Below are 14306 nucleotides of genomic sequence, written 5' to 3'. Positions count from 1 at the left end.
CCTCTCCTCTCCTCGACCACGTTTCCCTCCATCTCCTCTGAATCGTTTATTTCAAATTCGGGCCCTAGTCGATCAAAACTTGCGCTCTTTCGTTTCTCGGGGACTGCGAGGCGTTTGGAGACTCGATGGCAGTGCTCTGAAGGGACGACCCTTTTTTTGCGCTGACACGAGGCCGCGCTTAATTGCTCATTGTTTCATTGAGGCTGATTTTTTGGGAGGGGTGTTCGTCATCGACATCGAACACCCCTTTCTTATTCCCCAGAGCCTCGAGGGCGGCGGTTACATACTGGCCAACCTTCTGCCTCTTGGTTGTTTCATCCACCATCATCTTCATATTCTCCCATTTCCAACACGTTTCTTTTCTTTTTTTTCTTTTTTTTTTTTTTTCTTCTTCTTTCGTCTTTCATTCATGCGTGAACGCGACATCTCTTCAACGGGGAATCACAACACCCTCGTGTTCTCTACCACATCGCTAACCAAACCAACCCCTCTTCCCTCCAGGCTTCTTTGGCTCACGATCAAATACGGCGAAGAGATGAGGGCGTGGGTGGATGTCGGGTACTCGACGGTGGAGAATAATTGAATTGCCGTGGTCTTTTGGGGCTCTGCTAGCCCTGGGAGATCGGGGTTAGGGGACAAGGTTGGAGGTTTTAGGTTGGGTGACCGGGGCCAGCTACAACCTGAAGCCAAGGTTCGCATAATTGATTAAGTATTAGTAGAGGTTGAACTTTTTGGAATTGAATTAATCGAGGAAGGAATCATCGAGAACTAGGTCTATCGCCTGGGAGGCTGGACCATGAACGGTAGGTACAATTGGAGGCTGGAACGATGAAGACGCTTTAACTCAATAAAACATGTAGAACATACACATTTGCCATTGATTGTAGTTATCCGCAGCTGTAAGCTCCGAGGCGGCGAATTGGGTTCGCGTTGGAGCGTTCGAGCGGAAATTGAAATGCATGGTCCAAGGTATCGGAATCGAATCGGATTTCGGTTATTACTTCAGTCTCAGGCTATCATAAATCCTTGGTGTATCGACCACACGCACACTGTCTCTCCCTCTCTCTCCCTCTCTCTGGTTCCAGGGTACGTCCTGGCCCCCTCCCGGCTTCCAGTCCTCAAGGTTCAGAAACAAGATCCAAGAACCCCATCGGCTCAACACCAAGTCTCTCCCTTCCTTTCCTTGAATATAGCTCAGGTCCAGTTTCCTGCGCATCATTCGAAAAGAGGGAGACATGGGTTAGCATGTATGTTCAACTTTGATCCAGAGCGAGGATGGATGAACAGAGTGAACGCAATGGATGGATGTACACCGTCGTGACGAAAGGATGGGATATTATCACGGCGGATGGAAGAAAGAAAGCAGTGATGATAGCAACGGACAAGGAAGAAACTGAAAGAACCCGGGCACTCACTCAAACCTCACAAAACTCCTCCCAGGCACCCACACCGTCACATCATACGGCGGGTACCCCCTCCTCATTTCCGCGAGGACGCAGATACGCCATTGGTGGTTGTACGTGAAGATGGATTCGATGAGGCGGTAGTTACAGTGGTCGTCCGAGTCGGCGGCGGATTGTCTGTTTTGGTAGCGCGAGTCGTCCAAGCTGAAGCACTTGTCCTTGTCGTTCTCCGACCTCCCCTCCCTCCTCACATCATCCACCAACGCCTTACACCTCGCCTCCCCAAACACGCACCCCTCCACCGTCGCAACCTTCCTCCTCTCCGCGTACACGTCGAGGTCTACGACTCTGATGGAGGAGAGCGCCGGGATAGCAGGCGCGTTGAGGAGGTTCATGGTCGTGTCGAGGACGGCGATGAATTCTGAGGTGGGGCTGGGGGTGCCAGAGTAGCTATTGGTGTTCTGGGTGGAGGAGGTACTATCTTGGATGGACGAGATATTCCGGAGTCGGTGGTAGTGCTCTTCAAGTGAGGACGCGGCTCGAAGGAAGTACATCCATGTGAAGCGGGTGTGCAAGTGCCGGAGCTTGGGTGTGTAGTCCAGCCCATCTTCGACGCGGGCTAATACATGAGAATAATGAGAATAATGAAGGGGGAAGGCAGTAGTGAGGTGGTGTACGTGGGCAGTGTAATAGTTGAAAGTGGTGGAAAATATAGGACATTAAATTGACTGAGAAAAGGACGCACCAAGTCGCTGGTGCCGCATCCCGTCGCACTCGTAGTGGTGTCGATGGACCCAATCGGCAATCTGACATCCCTCGCTGCAGTACACGACGTTCCGACATCCAGAACAGACTTTCGACTCGACACTGGAGGTCTCAGCCGTCAAATGCGACATCGCAAGGCGGGTCCGCGTTTCAAGTTAGCGCACGATCCATTCGACACGGGGGACCGTGTTCCAGAAATTCAGAAACTTGAAACACCTACCAAGCGATTATCGCACTGCGTAATACCATACCCCTTCACCGCCTCCACCATACTCTCCATATACCCAACCGACTGCCGAACGTTCCCCCCATGCCTCTGGATAAACCGGACTCTTCATGCGCTCCAGTCTAGCCCACTTGGCCGCTGGGATGCGCTCGATAGCTTCCGCGAGAGCCTTGAGCGTGCGCGGGAAATACGAAAACGCGGAGAGGGCCCGCAAGAGCATGTTCGGCGAGAATGAAGATCCGCGAGGTACGATCGGTCGCCCTCCATGCGCGATGATAGCGTCGATCACCACTTCCAGGACGCCTTCCTCAAGGACCTGGGTGAACCCTTGCACAGCGTTTGCGTGGGATTGGTAGGACAGGCGGATAGCGTAGCACGCGACGAGGTAGGTGTCTGCGGGTGTGAGGCAAACCTGGAGAATCTTGACTGCGCGGGCGACGTGGTAGAGGAGGCCGGCTTTGCGCAGGTAGCGATGGATTTGGGGGAACTGCACCAGGTTCATCGATGAGATGAGGAGGGGCAGAATGTGGCAGGAAGTAGCTGATACTACATGGCGCGTCGTTGTCATGTCGTTCCTGGTCAGCACGGGTGTGTGGGCGATGCGTAAGAGGAGGCCGCTGCCGAACGACGCGAGGCGCCCCCGCGAGGAGGCGCCGAGCTGCTCCATCCCGTCTTCGCAGTCACCGAATTTAGCGAGGAGGTGGATGATGGGACATTGGTTCGTAGAGAATGGGGACGGAGGGTTGGCGTCGTTGGTGAGGCGCGAGGACCACGCCTGCAACAGAATTTCTACCGTCGTCTTGGAGCGCAGGATCAAGTCAGCGAGGTCGGCGTCGAGCTCTACCATCAGCCCCACTGTTTCCGCTATAAAATCCACCTCCGCGCCGAGTCGTCGACCTGTAGAGAACGTCGTGGAGTACACCATACAAACACGAAACCAGGTGAGGATTCCTTCGAGACGCTCTAATAACATCATCACGCCCTTCGGTCCTTGGACGCTCGGCTTGTAGAAAATGACACAAACTCGGAAGAGGGGTATTGCGTATTGCAGGCGGAAGGTGATCTGCTCTGAGGTCGTGCATGGAATGAGATCCAAGCGGAGGTGGTTCAACGACGCTTCCAGCATCGACGGGGTGAAGTTTTGCTGGTTGACTTTGCCACTTAGTTCCTGAAGCGCTGAAGCGTTGCCTGCCTTTGCTTCACGAATAAGCTGCATCCATAAGCGTCAGTAAACTAGATTGCATACATAGTTGGAGTCAGAAACGTACCCTTGTCAAAGACATATTTGCGTGACCACCGTCCTGGACGAGGAGAGAAAAGCTAAGGAAAAGCGATGGCTTCGATTTAAGCCAACTTCAAGCTCTTCAAAGGTGACAGTTTGAATCCACGCCTTCTGTTTGGCGCACGTCGCCCAAACTTACGTTCCTTTTTCAGGACTCCGACTAGGCTTTGGGCCTTTGTCTCTCAACAAAGAACAACTCATGATGCATGATGTCTCGAACACAATCATCGTGTTACGGTTATCAAACCGCAAACAGCAAAAAAGTAATGACAAGAGTGGGATTTGAACCCACGCGGGAATACTCCCATGAGAAACCCCTAATGACAGAGGCAAGCTTTCGCTTGAGTCACACGCCATAGACCGCTCGGCCATCTTGCCATGGCTGCACGTCGGAAACATAGAGCCTTCGAGGGTCAAGGGTTTCGAGCGCCTAGACAAACTTACTCGGCATAGGGTTAGGGTTATTTCAACCCCTAAGCTCGACTACTTGATCGCGTTAACCAACCCTGCTTTCGACTTCCACCCTGGCTTCAACGCGCAAACTGGGCCCGGGAGTATCTACACGTCTCCATGTTCAACGGCCAAGAACTGCGATACACACCCGGCCCCGAGCCACAAGCCCCGATCAATCCCGATAGCCAGTACGAGAATCCAAAACTCGAATGCTCATTGACTGGTGACAATGTTATCTGATTGGCAGACCACCCCACCCAGTTTCTGACCCGCTTACCGGCGAACTGATAGAACATATCCCTCAACCTGGTGCTCTACCTCCAGTGGAAGACATCCCATCCCTCGAACAAGTCAAAGGTTACCCTGAAATCTTGTCTTGGGACCGCGTCGTCGAGGACGATTCGCGGACTTTTGAGCCGGATCAAACGCAAGTTTCCTTCCCTCCCTTCCAATTTGACCACGGCCAACCAATAGAGTTATCAACTCCAGGATCTACGTCCTCCCCGAAGGTCTCGATATCCAAGCAGAAAACCTGCGGGAGAACCAACTCCTTCGCCGTGTCGACAAATTCCTGATCTCCTCATTGAGACAGGACCCAGACGGTCGCGTCTGGTTCCTCGGTACATGGTTCTACACAGCCAAGGAGGCCAAACAATACTTCAGAGACAAACGAACCCGCGATATCCTAGACAGACTAGGCGTCCGATCCGAGCTCATACTCTCGGATCACTGGGATGTGGTGCATCCAGATACTGTCATCGGTGCGTTTCATCCTTCTGTAAGATGGAGAAGGGTACCATCGTATCATTGCAAGTTTCTTGGGACTGACGTTCACTGGAGATGCGGCCCCATATGATACATTCGTCTGGGACGACAAGGAGAGTACGACCTTCCCTCTCGAAGGGTGGTTCGTCAGGTACCACTTGACTATCCCTACCACTGGAAACCCCGCCAAACTTAGAGCGATCGCGGTAAGTCCTCTTAAAGTTCCCAAACATCAACCGTAGATCACCTTTTGCTTATCAACCACCTGTCTCTTGATCCACAGGGCCCTATAACAAACCCCACCTTCCTCCCCTTCATCCGCACAACATGCATTTGCAAAAAGATATTCGCACCCGACGACGATAACCAAATCCACTGTCCATCATGCAAGACGTGGTACCACTTCCAATGTACCAAACTCGCCAACCCTCAACCACAGCCTCCTGGAACGCAGCCCCATGCTCCCGATCCAGAACCCCAGTCTCCCCGGGAGATCTCAGGCTCTAGTATTAGTATCACACCACCACCCACTACGAGTACCACGACTCCCCGCTGGAACCCCTCCGACTCCCTCTTCAAAAACCTCTCCCGCGCACCCACGGTCCGCGGAAACTTCAACGGTCCAGACAAAGAAGCCTCCGTCCCAATGGTATTCGGAAACGGGTACCAACTCGCTCGCGTAAGGGAACAAGCGCCGTCGGGACACCATCCCAAGAGGGAGGACGATGCCTATTGGGAGGGTGTGGTTAAGAACCAGACGGTATTGATGACGATGCGTGCGAGGCAATTCAAGTATTACGTGTGTCCGAAATGCCAGATCGCGATATGATGACAAAATCGATGCGGTTTAGCTGTTCGATAGATATCATTGAAAGCTTGGTGAAATGCTATGTGTTACATAGGCGCCCTCTGTATCCGCGAAAATTGTCAAATGTAACATGCAGCGCCACCACGCTCAGTTCACAGCGTTGAGAACGTCATCAATGAATACCCGAGGCTGTAGTCTACGAACTGATTGCCCGAATTCTATACGAAATCAATAGGATACAAGTCCATCCGAAGTTACTTAGATGGACGAACAATGAGAAAGACAAAGGAGTCCGAATTGTCCTACAAGACTTAACCGAAATTCAACACACAGTAATGTCGATGGGAAAGGGAGAAATTCCAGTCGCATTCGTGATCAGTGGGACAGCCGCCCTCCCTCGCTCAGACGACGTATGCGTGAGCATTGTCTGCAGCGTTTTCGTCAAGGTGTTGGCGAGGGTTACTTGGAATGTGTGATAATCTATGTAAAGTAAACATGTCAGATTCCTAACCGCCAACAGAACCAAGATGCACAGAAACTGACCGCTATCGTTCCTCTGGCGCATCTCGGCGTTGATCACCCTGTACTTTCCTCAGCCTTCTATTCTGCCTCGTTGGAGAGTTGAGTGCGTACCATTTCTCCCATGGAACAAGCTCTTCCCCAACTGTGAACCACGACTTCTTCTCTATCCTTTGAGAGAATGTTACGACTATCTGAACATGCGCACCATCAGTCCAACGACGTCCCTCCAGATTCCGCTGTAGCTTTCACTGACCTGACCCCTCCGCTGACCAATCTCAATCCCCCTCCAAAACGCATCCACTTTGGTGTTAACAAGTTGCTCCATCTCAGGATCCGAGACGCCCGGCTTCCAGTACAACGATAACGCGCGCAATGAGAATGATTCGTCGATGTCAATTAGCTGCGTATCCCTCGATCACGGAACAATGCACAGACGCACCATAGTCACGTCTAGCACCTCGAACGTCGTAGGTTTAACAGTCCCAAAGAGCCTATGAAACAATATCGAGTGAAGGACGCCATGTAGAACATCCTTCGCAGTCGAACGGTCCAGTATCTGCCGCGCGCGGTGTTATCCTATCGTTCCACACCCCTAACAGCTTTCGAAGAAAGAGCTCACCAAATCGATTGTTATGGTTGGGTATGTGTTGGACATTTCAGATTCTAAGTATTACGGATGGGTAGTATGGTTTAGTGCAGCGTTATAGAGACATTCGTGAAAACCGCGAGGAGAGTTTGAACAAAGCCAGAGTCGTCGTGGTGGTCAGGTCCAAAGCAGGCCATGACGCCAGGTCCGCCGATGATGCCGCCGCTCGGCACGGTTTATGTAAAGTCCGAATCATCCCACGGTTACGGGCGCTAAAGCTCTGGGAGACCTCGAGTGCGCTTATGCTTGGCATCGCCCTCGAGAGCCCTGCGAGTCTGCATTTACCTTGAATGTCGTATGTTACGAAGTCATCGGGTACAGAGCCCTTGAGTGCTGGAGAAATATGTCGCCCAGATCCAGGAGTGGTTTTGTTGGAGAGAAGAGGCATGCAATTCGAAAGGATGCATCCCCTGTACGTTACAGCAGGTCCCTCGCAGGCATGAGTCGATATCGCTCTCACCACGCAGTGGTCGTGAAGTTCGCAAGTCCGATGAATGGAAAGAGAAGGACGTCCTTAACCCATCACAAATCTGACTCTAAGATGAAGAGAGCTTCTCTGACCCCCTTAAAGGCGCGCCCTTGTCGTTGATCGGAGAATTAGACGTTCGGTTGGACGAAAAATAGCGGATCTTACCCACACCCCCATCCAAGCGTTTTGTGGGGAAATAGGCAGGGAAACGTGGCTAATGGTGGCTTTCAGGTCCCGGGGGGCGTGGTGTGACGAGAACGGGTAGGTATTTGACGATCGCTGTTGTACAGAGTCACTCGACGCAAGTTAGAATGAACGATCGTGACCAGAAGCTAGAACACGGGGCACGGTGTGTGTTATCCGATAATCGCTCCTTCTGCCCTCTTCCTTCGCTCAAGGCCAGCCAATTGGAGCACAAAGGCTGCCGTTGTGTCGAAACAGGAAACGCGGAGGCATTCCGACAATGGAAGCAAATCAGGCGTTCTTCGAGTTGTGCTTCTGGGGGAATTCGCAGTTTCGCCACCCCCACCTTAACTTACATAGACTCTCGCTCAACCTCCCTTCACTTGAATACGGCGCTACACACGGAGCTGTATTGATCTTCTTCGAACCTGTGTTCCCTTGGCGGTCTTGTGTTCTTCTGCGGTGGAATTGAATATGTTGTGGCTCCGAGCGAAAGAAGGATGGGAATAGGGACAATCATGTGGGGTAAAGAGACGCTGAAGAAAGGGCGAGTGGGAACGTCATATGGAGCTAAATTGAGGACAAGGGAGGGGTACATACACGACTGTCAATAGCCACGCGACTGTGATTCTTCCTAAGAAAGGCCAACAATGACCCATAAGCGTTGGATCGCATAGAGAAAATGCAAAGTTCTAACATGAACAAATGAGACGACCTGCTCTCCCCAACGGCGCCTTCGCCTCTGCCGCCTCATGTCGGGTCGGCAGTCCGTACGGGCGATATACGAAGCTCGTCAGAAACGTCCTCATTGGCTGATTCAATTTGACAGAAGCCCAATCGGCCAATCAAAACATTCATCTTGAAAACTTTCCAACTTCGATTCTCCACGCGCGTTACACTTGGTATGGGATACCCCACCCTTTATTAAGTAAAACTTCTTTTTGCGAACCGTTACACTTCCACCTTAGCATCGCTTCGCTGGGCGACGATGCGACAAAAGGATGCTGCAAGAGATGATGGTATTCTTGGAGCCTTATCGGTAGGAGTTGGGACTTACACCATGACGGTGGACTCAATAGTCGAAGTACCCCTCAATGCTGGCGCTTCAGTGTAAACCTCGGTAGTTTGTCGTTCGCTGGTGGCTTTTCTCTATTGACGGGGCTGGTTTAAATACCGGGGCGTTTCTCTCTCGACTGCTCAGGAAGATTTACTTCTTCATCTCCCCCTCCGCTTCCAGCTACTCGACGAGTGCCTTGGGCTCTGCTTTCTTTTTTGCCTAGACGACTTTATCTCTGTCTATCTTAACGACTTCCACCATGAGCTCCGGCAAACAATGCATCGAAAAGGCTGAGTACTCCTCGTCGGGTGCTGTTAGCACTCAGGCGCCTGCGTATCAGGCGCCTCCCACCCCTGCACCTGCGCCTCCAGCACCACCACCGATTGGCAATCCTACCCCTGCGTAAGTCTGCACCTATGAACCTCGCTTCAGTGAACATCGATTTACACTTTTTACAGCGGCATGTTCGCCTTTGCTGGTACAATGTTGCTCATGGCTTTGTACAACCTGGGCGCAGGAGGCATCACCACCCCCAACGTTCTCGTTGGAATGCTCATCTTCGCGGGTGGCATCGCACAACTCCTCGTCTCCATTCTCGAATTCCTGAAAGGAAACTGCCTCTACGCGACCTGTACGTCACTTTCCTTTTCTCCTACCTGTCAACGCAAAAATCTGATCTTTGGTTTTTCCGTAACGCATGCAGGTTTTATGACGTTCAGCACCTTCTGGCTTAGCTACGGCGCTGTGCTCATTCCCGGTTTCGGTATCCTCCAAGCCTTCACTGATCCTTCCGAGATTGGAAGGGCCATCGGCCTCTACCTCTTCGTGTGGTGGATCACGATCACCATGCTCCTCATCGCCGTCGTTGGAAAGAGCACTCTCTTCACCATCCTCCTTTCCTTCGCTTCCTGCGCGGTCCTAATATCCGCTTGCGGCCAATATCTCGCGAACAAGGCGTAAGTAACCCCCCATCGAATCTGTTCCCTTCCATTCCTGATTCCATTTCTTTTTACAGTCTGAACATCGTCGGTAACTCCCTCTTGATCGTCGTCTGTTCGGAGGCCTACTACATTGGACTTGCCGTGCTTCTTCTCTCAGAACCCGGCGCTATCTTCACCCTCCCCATGTTCTAAAAGCCACGCTCCATTTACGATTAACGATCGCACATACATACTATATACTTCCATCGTTACGAGCGCTTCTTTCGACTTTCATATCCACTGTATTATTAGTAGGTCATTATTTATGGGGGTCTCCAACCAAGTGTAGCCTTAGGTCATTGTGAACGAGATTTGTTCTTCTTCTCTAAGCTATGGCGGCACCTGAGCACCACCCAGCATTCGATTTGTCTCGCCAAGGGCTTGGAATCGCAAGAATTTTGGATAAACAAGACATGAGGCCACCTCGAGTCGAATTCAAATGAGGCTATGTCCTTCATCTTTCGTCACTACAACGTAGCGCATTCCTTCAAACTAAGATGAGATGGTACACGCATACCTGTGTGCATTCAATTCGGCTCCGGCCGTCGTTCATGACAGAGTTTCAGACGCGTAAGAGCCTCGCAATACGCTCTTTCCAGCTGCGTTCAATTGAGTAGACACGTCTTCTTTATTGACAGGTATCACCGAGGAGAAGGATATCCGGATGAACCTCGGTTGCTACTTTTGTCGAGCTGGGACGAGCATCGGATGATGCAGTGCCAGGGGTCGTAAATGGCTGCACCACGGTATGTACTACGAGTATTCAGGAGTCAGGTATGTAAACGTTAAACGCCACAAGTTCACAGCTTGAAAACGTAGATTCCAGGTTAGGACGAGTGATCAACTTCTCCAATTAGCCACCCACCTAGATCTGCTGGTTGTACGTCAATGTAATCCTCGTGAAGCGGTGGGCGCCGGGATAGGTGCAGTAGCTGTTACATCGAAGCACCCAGCGGCGACACAGCGAGAATACGGCCCGCTCACGCTGGTGGTGTACGCAGGTTCCTGTCCATCGGGGCAACGGATCTGAGGGAACCCGTCGGGATTCCCCGCACACGTCTCTTTGGGCCTGGGAGCGCCGCTAACTGTCGTCCGCGGACCACATCCTGCACAGACACAGTACCCCCACTCGTAGTCGGGCAAGTAGGTGTATTGGAAATTTTCTGGACAGGCGAATGGTGGGCAATAGAGGGTGCCTCTGGAGCAATCTGTCGCAGTGGGAGTTGGGGTTGGGTCGAACGACGTCAAGGTACCGGTAACGTCGCGTTGCACGACGAAGGCATGGGCATTCGTCAGGAGAGAGGTTGAGAGAAGGGCGACAATGAATCCAAGAGTCATGTTTCTGAGCCCCTTCCCACAGGAATTGGTTTATCTATTATATACATTTTTCCCAGCGACAACGGCAGAGCATAGTGGATGCTTGCCGAAAAACGATCGGTATCGTAAGAATCGCGGGTATCGGACACGGCTGGGCAACTTGAAGTTTCGACGAGACTCCCTTCGGCCAACCTGAATTCCATAGACGCACAGGAGGGTATAAGCTTTGAAAGCCTGAAAAAGGGTTCAAGGATGTCGAAGTAAGATGAATTTTAGAACCACATGGACAAGGTCCTATAGAAATAGACTGAAGCCGCAGTGTAGAGGAAAGATGGCCCGTGAGCGGCGCACATCCGCGTTTGTAAGACTTGTTCAAAACACTCAAATTCGGTATGTCCCTTGAAGGCCAGCCGCGCCAAACAGCTTGCGCTCGAGGCAAATAAAGGAAGTGTAGTGTCTCGGACTCCGGTGGGCATAGGGACGCAGGCGCTCGTCACTGGGCGGGCTACGCCTTTGCTTTTCATCCCCTCACATCCCTCGCAGTAATAACAGTCGGTCTTGGTGAGATGCTAACTTCGACCATAGTACCAGTCCTTGGATCGAATCGCATAACGGACAGGAGAAGTCAGGAGGAATGCATAGATGTCGATGCTAGCAGGTGACAATGGCATATCTATACTATGAGGAGGCGAGACAGAGGATTCACGAGATAATTTGGCCGGAATGGTGAAACTACAGCGACTGACAACCTATAAGAACCAGACTGCTTTAAAAGGTCTTAGGAACTCACCTCTTTTTCGTGGGGTTGCGGAAGAAGCGTTCTCCAAAGTTTCTTTAGATTGTCATTAGGCACAAAGCGCCCCTCCGACTTGATGATTTCCTCGTCGAACAGGAAATCAGACTCCGTTAGGGTGAATTGTGAGGGAAAGATAGGGTCTTGAGATATCCCTCTCGTGTAGGTTACCTCCTGGACGACATACAGAAACCCCGCGACAAATACGAAAACGACCTTTTCGAGTTCAGGGAACTCGCTGAAGACGCACCGTATTTGCTCCTCCGCCTGAGACCTGGCACCATTGATAATACCAAGGGCCGTAATTCTGCCTCCGGGGCTTTGAAGGAAATTTGGCAATGCAAAGAGAGCGTCTCCCGCAGGAATATGGACACCAACCATCGGTTTGATTTCGCATGTGAGAACGGGGAAGAAGTGAGGGGAGGCGTGAAGGAAGACAGAGAAGTCGGGAGTCCTCCATCGGAGTTTGTGATCGTCCGAATCCGTGGTATACTTCGTGACATCGGTGGTCGATTTTGTGACCATGGACGACTCAGTCCCAAAGCTGATATCTATATCTCCAGAGTCGTTTATGGCGACTTGCATGCTCCTCTCGTTGCTGGCTACACTGTCCGTCAGTCTCAGCGCGGCTTGAAAAAGTGGAGAGCCTTGCCTCCGTCGTTTTGTGACGCGCCGGGAGCCTCAGTCGTGTCCATGTTGACATCGTCGTCCCAATCGCCACTGGCATGATCATGCCCAGACTCAGTTCCGTCCAGCTCTGAATTGCTGGAGGGCTTCTCACGAGAGTCCTTGTAGCTTCCTTCAACTATGTCAACGCTATAAGATTCGACATCTATCCGGGATCGAATGAACGGAAGTTCTCCGTGTCTACGTATTGCTGGAACGCACCGTCAATTGAATTATTAAACCTTGAGTCCCCCGATCCTGACCCATCTTGTCTTCTAACCCCAACTTCCTGGGTACGATCTTATTGAGAACGCGTGAGCTGTCTGAGAACCAAGTGACTGGGCCAAGTTCTTACGGGCACCGGATGGGTTGTTGGCTGTCTGTTGCAGAGGCAATCTTTTGGTCTGTGACCGTAACCTATAAGCAGAAAGAGATGGAGGAGGACCTATTCCGGAAACAGAAAGATTCTATCGTCAGCAATCACAAACGACACTGATATCGAAATGAAGGTAATGCCCGACTTACGTGGGACATGGTTCCAACTCGCAGTACCCCGTCGTTTTCGGCCCGTTTCTTCATATCGTCTTTGAGGAGCAGTCGAAAGACGGCGTTCATCAGTTCTAATAGTTTGACATAGGTGATTAAATAGTTTGCTGACGCAGTGATAGAGTAGATGCTCTTCCTGCGGCGAGAATAGGATATCGCTTACTACCTGCCTCATATCCTCACCGAACTCTCGCTCCAGGGTGGACAAACGTGAGTTCGGAGGGAAAAAGGATTGTGTAGTAAGGTTAAAAGGAAGATCAGAGTCCATCGATGAGGCAGAACAATTTGAACGGTGGTGCTGGTGCTGGCAGTGGTATGTACAGTCTTAGCCTATGTACCAGATCGGCGGTCCGCAGGATTGATCCCATCTGATCACAGTGTTACGATCAACCGGAGGAAGCCACGTGAGCTGTTCACCTCCCTCAGCCTTCGCCTACCCCACCCTGACAGTGACTGCCACCACAGAGCACTCGCTTCCCTAGCGTTCCTTCCTAGTCCCCATTTTCAAGTAATGTCTACCTACGAACTATCTGAATCGCAAAAGAAGGCATTCATCCAGAAATACAGCCATCTTCCGCGCCCATTCTTGCCGTGGAGGTGGGAAAAGGTTCGTCCATTCCCTGCTCGGTTGATCTAGTGCCAACACAATTTCCACCTGTGTACAGGACACCGACCAAACACTCTCAGAGTGGGCATACGAACTCGCAGGGGTGTGTCCCCTAAAACACATACCCCGCCGCCTGTATCTCAAAGAAGGAAAGGGCAAGCGATTCCAAGCACCGCGCTTTAACTTTGGCTGGGCCATGGACTGCAACACCCTATGGGACATCGCTCACCGATGTGGTTTCTCAGCTGCCTACGAGGGCTGTACGCTGGCCAATGAGGGGCTGGGGAACGACGGTCTCCCTCATAAACCTTATATCCAAACGGGCGAAGCCACCCGCCTCTTGAACTCTATCCTCGAGGAGAGATTCCCCGAAATCCTGGCTGACCTGGGAGGACATCCGGTTTGCGTCGAATTAGCCCGTTCGAAATGGGATCAGGCCAGCCTTTGCATCTCCATCACCAACAGCTATCAGAGTGGAAATAAGAAGCCCAAGGAGGAACATATCGCCAAGTTGGTAGAGTTTTTCGGCATTGGGCGGAAGGAGGATGGGAAGAGTGAACCGTACGGTGGTCCAGAGCCGGCGTGGTGGCTCGATGGGTTGTGGTGTGTATGGAGGTGGTACGATGCGAGGTTGTATAAAATCGAGATGGGACTACTTAAGGAGCGGTACTAAATCCACCCTTCGCGCTGTACGTATATCTTTATTGCCCGGCGGCCAATTCAAAGGACCCATTCAAGTTTGTCTCGTACAGTAGACGACAGTATGATCTAAAGCTTCGATCTTATTAAGGTCGATCTTTACCATCAAGCTAACACTA

General features: G+C 51.6%; 8 protein-coding genes and 1 non-coding gene across 9 annotated transcripts; 3 read left to right on the top strand and 6 right to left on the bottom strand.

Annotated features, from left to right (window-relative positions):
• Positions 1–178: 178 nt before the first annotated feature.
• Positions 179–334, bottom strand: CC1G_14046 (hypothetical protein; the record flags this gene model as incomplete). Its single annotated transcript, XM_002911962.1, has 1 exon — positions 179–334. One exon carries the CDS (start codon positions 332–334, stop codon positions 179–181), a length of 156 nt encoding a protein of 51 aa, XP_002912008.1.
• Positions 335–1411: 1077 nt separating this feature from the next.
• Positions 1412–2299, bottom strand: CC1G_14045 (hypothetical protein; the record flags this gene model as incomplete). The annotated part of the gene is made up of 2 exons (XM_002911961.1): positions 1412–2022; positions 2149–2299. 2 exons carry the CDS (start codon positions 2297–2299, stop codon positions 1412–1414), a joined length of 762 nt encoding a protein of 253 aa, XP_002912007.1.
• A 96-nt stretch (positions 2300–2395) lies between these two features.
• On the bottom strand, positions 2396–3677 carry CC1G_14044 (hypothetical protein; the record flags this gene model as incomplete). Its single annotated transcript, XM_002911960.1, has 2 exons — positions 2396–3604; positions 3663–3677. The coding sequence occupies 2 exons, from the start codon at positions 3675–3677 to the stop codon at positions 2396–2398; spliced, it is 1224 nt and encodes a 407-aa protein (XP_002912006.1).
• A 266-nt stretch (positions 3678–3943) lies between these two features.
• CC1G_20044 lies at positions 3944–4054 on the bottom strand. The gene has a single exon. It is a non-coding gene; the product is annotated as a tRNA-Leu (tRNA).
• Positions 4055–4246: 192 nt separating this feature from the next.
• CC1G_04935 (hypothetical protein) lies at positions 4247–5723 on the top strand (the record flags this gene model as incomplete). The annotated part of the gene is made up of 5 exons (XM_001841039.2): positions 4247–4317; positions 4377–4502; positions 4604–4890; positions 4970–5100; positions 5178–5723. The coding sequence occupies 5 exons, from the start codon at positions 4247–4249 to the stop codon at positions 5721–5723; spliced, it is 1161 nt and encodes a 386-aa protein (XP_001841091.2).
• A 301-nt stretch (positions 5724–6024) lies between these two features.
• Positions 6025–6549, bottom strand: CC1G_04934 (hypothetical protein; the record flags this gene model as incomplete). Its single annotated transcript, XM_001841038.2, has 4 exons — positions 6025–6182; positions 6246–6283; positions 6336–6415; positions 6478–6549. 4 exons carry the CDS (start codon positions 6547–6549, stop codon positions 6025–6027), a joined length of 348 nt encoding a protein of 115 aa, XP_001841090.2.
• A 2197-nt stretch (positions 6550–8746) lies between these two features.
• On the top strand, positions 8747–9864 carry CC1G_04933 (Gpr1 family protein). Its single transcript, XM_001841037.2, has 4 exons — positions 8747–8981; positions 9038–9210; positions 9283–9535; positions 9595–9864. Exons 1-4 carry the CDS (start codon positions 8839–8841, stop codon positions 9710–9712), a joined length of 687 nt encoding a protein of 228 aa, XP_001841089.1. The 5' UTR covers positions 8747–8838; the 3' UTR covers positions 9713–9864.
• Positions 9865–11608: 1744 nt separating this feature from the next.
• On the bottom strand, positions 11609–12950 carry CC1G_14043 (hypothetical protein; the record flags this gene model as incomplete). The annotated part of the gene is made up of 6 exons (XM_002911959.1): positions 11609–11617; positions 11667–12276; positions 12339–12501; positions 12558–12635; positions 12691–12802; positions 12861–12950. The coding sequence occupies 6 exons, from the start codon at positions 12948–12950 to the stop codon at positions 11609–11611; spliced, it is 1062 nt and encodes a 353-aa protein (XP_002912005.1).
• A 442-nt stretch (positions 12951–13392) lies between these two features.
• On the top strand, positions 13393–14161 carry CC1G_04929 (hypothetical protein; the record flags this gene model as incomplete). Its single annotated transcript, XM_001841033.1, has 2 exons — positions 13393–13488; positions 13547–14161. 2 exons carry the CDS (start codon positions 13393–13395, stop codon positions 14159–14161), a joined length of 711 nt encoding a protein of 236 aa, XP_001841085.1.
• Between the last annotated feature and the right edge of the window lie 145 nt (positions 14162–14306).

The sequence above is a fragment of the Coprinopsis cinerea genome (assembly GCF_000182895.1).
Source record: "Coprinopsis cinerea okayama7#130 chromosome 2 map unlocalized cont3.2, whole genome shotgun sequence".
In the NCBI taxonomy this organism is placed as follows: Eukaryota; Fungi; Basidiomycota; class Agaricomycetes; order Agaricales; family Psathyrellaceae; genus Coprinopsis; species Coprinopsis cinerea.
Note: the sequence above shows the minus strand (reverse complement) of the source record. Positions and strands in the feature narration are given on the sequence as shown.

Bases quoted from the DNA above. Each gene is read 5' to 3' on its own strand.
- CC1G_04933 (XM_001841037.2), top strand. From the start codon at position 8,839: ATGAGCTCCGGCAAACAATGCATCGAAAAGGCTGAGTACTCCTCGTCG. The intron at 8,982-9,037 runs GTAAGTCTGCAC...CACTTTTTACAG, and splicing joins ATTGGCAATCCTACCCCTGC to CGGCATGTTCGCCTTTGCTG. The intron at 9,536-9,594 runs GTAAGTAACCCC...TTCTTTTTACAG, and splicing joins CAATATCTCGCGAACAAGGC to TCTGAACATCGTCGGTAACT.